At 58.0% G+C, this 4,996-nt stretch overlaps 1 protein-coding gene across 1 annotated transcript in view; it reads right to left on the bottom strand.

Annotated features, from left to right (window-relative positions):
- Window positions 1-6: 6 nt before the first annotated feature.
- Mmp28 (matrix metallopeptidase 28) overlaps window positions 7-4,996 on the bottom strand; it is a 32,889-nt gene continuing 27,899 nt past the window's right edge. The window contains exons 8-11 of the mRNA XM_010621761.1: window positions 4,890-4,991; window positions 3,562-3,711; window positions 3,069-3,236; window positions 7-2,131 (exon numbers count right to left, since the gene is read on the bottom strand). Coding sequence (XP_010620063.1) covers window positions 1,737-2,131; window positions 3,069-3,236; window positions 3,562-3,711; window positions 4,890-4,991 — 815 coding nt within the window. The 3' untranslated portion in view covers window positions 7-1,736. The remainder of the gene's footprint in view (window positions 2,132-3,068; window positions 3,237-3,561; window positions 3,712-4,889; window positions 4,992-4,996) is intronic.

A 4,996-nucleotide genomic window follows, 5' to 3' on the forward strand; every position in this document is an offset into this window, starting at 1 on the left:
CGGGGGCTGTGCGCGCTGCGAGGTCCTTTTCTGCAAGAAGTGCGGCACCCTACACAGCCACCCGGCCTACGTGGCACACAGTGTCCTGGAGCACCCGGATCTGGGTAGGGCGGAGGCCGCCGCGGGCTCTGAGCGCCCCAGCTCTCAGCCTTTGTGTCCTCCATCCTCGCCTGACCCTCAACTCCCCTGACGCGGAGCCCTCGCCCGAGCACCCATCAGGCAGGGTGTCCCCCCGACCCCTCCACCTAGACGGGCTTTAGTCGTGCAGAGCCCGGCATAACCTGGCGCCTGCGTAAGGCCCTCCCGACCCAGGTCTCGACGCAGCTTCGCTCATCTCCAAGATGGGCAGAGGCGGCGCTTCGGGGACACGACCTCGGGGTTCCCTCCAACTGCTCCTTCCCTCGAGGCATTCAATAAAGCCTCCCGGCAAAGTGTCTGTGCTTTGAAGTGTGGGTAAGGCGGCTGCACGTGGGAGTGATGAAAACTGGGCGTTCCTTCTTCCCGGGGCTCAAGCCGGAGAGAGAAGGGCGGCCAGGGAGCCTCCTCCTTCGCCTTCTCAGGACTGGGCTGCACAAAGCACTTGCTCCAAAGGAGCACAGAGAAGGCCAGGCAACGCCAGGCCGGCAACGCCTGGGAGAACCTAGGAGGCGCTGGCAGGTGTGTGTGTTGGGGAGGGCAGGGAGAGGACTGCAGAACCGGATGCTAAAACAGACTTCTGTTTTGGCTGAGGAACAAGACAGGGCTGCTCGCGAGCTGGTTCCTTCTGCAGGAATCCCAGCTATTCTTGGCCAGACAGCAGGCGTTTCGGGAATGCTGCGTGTGTGGTCTCAGAATGGGGCCATTGTGAGCACCAGCCCCCACCCCACCCCACCCCACCCCACGGGCTTCCTGGAGGCTGCTGCACAGTGCAGACCCCCAGGGAGCTTCTGATAGCTCCCTGCTGCGCTGGGCTCTCCATCTGGCGCAGGAGGGGTAGTGGGGGTTGAGGACTTTTGCTTCCTGGGGAGAGGCAGGCCTCCTCTCTCATCACAACTAGGAACAGCTGGCCAGCCCTGGCTTGGGTGGAAGAGCATGGTTCCGGCTTCTCCCACGTCCACGCCCACCTGCTCTCCCAGAAAGGATGGAGAACTACTTCAAAAAGGCTGCTTGCTGCTTCCAGGGCCACCAGCTGGGGGCGCCTCTTCATTCTTTCCCAGACACAAAGCCAGATCCAGGAGGTCCACATCAGTCTCCTTTCCGCCCTGCACCCTGATCCGGCAAAGGGTCTCTGAGGTTGGAGACATCTTGTGCCTTTACCCCAAGCTTCCCGGGGCTGAGGGCTTTGATTATAAAGGACACAATTTTCTAGGAACTGAGCCAGCAGGCCCTAAGAGAAGGGGAGTGCTTTGCAAAACAGTCTGCAAGCTTTCCACTGAGTTTTGCATTCTCCCTGCTTGGAGCCCAGCACGGTCAATCCCCAAAGCTTGAGGACAGTGGTCCTTGAAATGGGCTGAGGATCTGGGACCCTTTGTTACCTTTCCTTCGATGGATCCACCCCTGTGTCCATATAGAGGAAACAGCACAAAGACAATGCCGCCTTCTCTGGGAAATAAGTGCAGACAACTCGTACAAGCTTCCCAGGGGCGACTTTGCTGCCTGCTCTTCCGCAGGGAGGCTCAGAGACTTCCAAGGCAGGGTCTGCCCTGGGACAGGAGAGGTGAGTTGGCCTCAGAGCACCAACATTCCTGGGGGGACCTTCAGAACAGGGCACCCCCTGAGTTGTCAAGCCAACAGCCCATCCAAGGCAGCTCAGTGGCCCAGCGGCCCGAGGTGGTCACTCGCAGTTTGGCTTGGTCGAGGTGCCAATAATGGTCATCTCTGAAGAAGATGATGGAGCCATCAGGTCTTGGCAGGGCTCCACTGGCCTCCTCCGGGACACCGCCCCAGTCCCGCAGGAAGCGCGGGTAGTAGGGCTCTACTTGCAGCCCCCCGCGGGCCAGCATATAGTAGCGGGCACCCTTGAAGAGGATCAGGCGCTGCAGAGGAGGGAAGAAGAGGGCCGCATCGGGGTGGCGGGGCAGGCCCCCTGCCCGGCACAGTTGGGAGGAACCCCACACTGACTTAGCACCCCGGAACCTCCAGCATCGACTTCCTGTGGGGCATCAGGAGAGACAGGGTGAGTTGGAGCCTTACACCCACTGGTCCTCCACCCACCTCTACCTCCTTCTGCTCCTCACCCTCTCAATATGGAGCCCAGCAGTTACTAGTACTGGGGACAGAGGGAATTTTACTAGGAATTAGCATGGTTACAGACAGTAGGAGAGGGACCGTTATAGCCTAGACCTCCAGCAGGAGGCAGCAGAGGGCAGGTGGCCCTCACCGAGCCTAACCATAGCAGCTGGGTAGCATGGGAGGCTGGGGATTTCTCCTTGGGTAAGTATGGAAAGTTAAGAAAGTCTGGAACTTTCTTCACTACATTACTATTGCTAATTTTATGAAGGCAGGGAGTTTTGTTTTATTCACTGCTATATGCCCAACACCTATGCTCAATATATAGAAACCACTCCATATTGACTGAATGAAGAAATGGATACTAGTAAACTATACACATTTTTCTTTCTTTTTTATGATACTACACGGGGCCTTTACACTGAGTTATATCCCCAGCTGGGCTTATCTAAGAAATACAAGCTCCAGGCCTGGGGATTTAGCTCAGTGGTTCCACCACCTGCCTTGCAAGCACAACAACCCGAGTTCGATCCCCGGTACAAAAAAAATAGAAAGAAAAACAAATACAAGCTCCAGAAGTTAAATGACACCTCAGCCCCACACAGCCAGAATCCATGGTAGACGGCTCTTCCTGCTGAGTTGTCCTCTGCTCCCCTCAAACCTTCTGCGACACACTCCCCAGAACCACCCTGGCACCTGCTGCTGCCTCGTCCATCACTGCCAAGTCTCCTGGAAGGGTCTTCCTGGGTCACAGACCCTCCTGGGGACTCGCTGTATGGGACTGCTCCCCTCCTCTGACCCCAGACAGGACTCTTCCCCTAGCCAAGCCACAGTTCCCTCAGCTGTCCCAGGGCTGGTACCTTTGAAGAAGTAGAAGTCTCCATCGTCCAGCGTCACTGCAGCAGCCTCGATGTTGGGGGGCAGCCCTGCCCACCTTTCCTGCAGCAGGCAGGGCTCTGAGACATTGCCATCAGGGGATACCTCCCAGAAGTGGCTCCCTTTAAAGATGTACAGTCGCTCTTGCCCGTCTGCTCGGATACAAGAGAAACTTGAGAAGTGACAGTCAGCCTCCTGCCCTCTTTCCGGCATGGTGCTGCTGTCCTAGAACCCAGCTTCCCAAACCGTCAGACAGTGGTGTGGCAGGCACAAGGGGACAGAAGGGACGGGCAGGAGGAAGCAGCAGCACCAAGCTTGGTGTGGGCTTGCTACCCTGCAGACTGAATGCGGCCTGGGCACTCTTGGCTCTGGAACCCATCCTTCCACCTGTACTCCAGCTCTGGGAAGCTCGGAGATGCGGTGGCAGGGGGAGAGGGGAGAAAAGAAAGAAGCCAGGCACAGGTGGGTCCATCTTACCTACAGTGATGGCATCGAAGGAAGAGTGGCAGTACTTAGGGCTCTGGGTTCCAGGGCGCCTGCCTTGGGAGTTGTGGGGGTTCCAGGCCTCAAAGTCAGTGAACAGCTTTCCTGGGAGCTGGGTGCCCACTGAGCCCCCCAGGGGCTTCCCTTTAAGGGCAAAAAGAGAAGAGGCAAACAAGAGACATGGACGGCTTATGTTGGAGGCTCAAGACCTCGACCGCCCTCGGTTCCTTTCCTGATCATCTCAAGTGGAGGGGCTGGGAAGGAGTGAGGGCTGGGTAAGAGCTGCTCCAGTTGGCGTTATTCAAGACTGGGAATCTCCTCTCTCACCCAATAACCTGGGAAAGAGAGCTACTGAGATACAGTTGGAAGGTGGGACCAAGCAAGGATTTGGAGCTAAGAAGGATAGGGTTCTTCTCCCTAGTCCAGGGCAGTGGGCACAGGAGGGCAGGGTTCAGGGTCCCAGGCTGTGATAATGACACTTGTGGGTTCATCACTATCCTTAGGAGTGAGGCAGAGTCCAAGCTTTCACACTAGCTCCTGAATTCTGGTTTGCAATTTTCCAGCTGTGTGACTTCAGGCGAGTTACCTCATCTCCCCAAACCCCATTCTCTTCGGTCTGCGGACGTATTGTAAGTATTTTAAATATCTGGCCTGTGAGAGACACTCTTTAGATAGCAGCCATCACTATTATGTTGTGCAGGTTTCCCAGCTTACAAATCACGTTCGGCCCCTTCCCACAGAAGGTAAGGCTGAGTTCTCAGGAGAAATGCTTTGCTCAGGAGAATGTGCTAGTCAGGGATGGAGGTGATCTGAACCCTGGCTCAGTCCCCGGAATCTGAGGGAGGCACGTTCCGGGCGGCAGCACTGGTGGAGACCTGGTCGGCCCGCTCTGGGGGAAGCACCTTGTCTGCTCCCGCCTCCTGAGGCCCAGACTTGGAGACATGGCACCAGCGGTGTTCTGGGTGAGAGGCCAGAAGAGAGCAGGTGGGGGTCGGGGCAGGGACGAGGGCGGCAGGCAGGCTACGTTGGGTCTAGGGAGCCCACAGGGACGTGATGTGACAGCAGGAGTCCGGGAACTGGAGCCGTAAGGAAAGAGGTGAGGGGAGCGGCACCTGGGAGTGGGCTGGGATTGTGGAAGGCCCGGGAGGGGGCTGGCCGGCGCCTGAGTCAGGATTCTCAGCTTTAGGATTGGCAAGGGAGGCGAGGGGACAGGGAGACCTTGCTCCTGTGCTCAGGGTGGGGATCCTACTCGAGGATTCAGCGTCCAAGCCCTGGAGGCCTGGGCCACAGGGGCAGGACAGCGGCTGGGCTCGGGAGCTCACCATACAGGTTCTGCACTGCCAGTACGTCGTCCCAGCTGAGCAGCGCGTCGCGGCCCAGCCTCTTGTAGTAGGGCGCCATGAGCGCGCGCGGCGCGGGCGAGTGGGCG

The sequence above is a fragment of the Fukomys damarensis genome, unplaced genomic scaffold (assembly GCF_012274545.1).
Source record: "Fukomys damarensis isolate Sample0158 unplaced genomic scaffold, DMR_v1.0_HiC HiC_scaffold_13, whole genome shotgun sequence".
In the NCBI taxonomy this organism is placed as follows: Eukaryota; Metazoa; Chordata; class Mammalia; order Rodentia; family Bathyergidae; genus Fukomys; species Fukomys damarensis.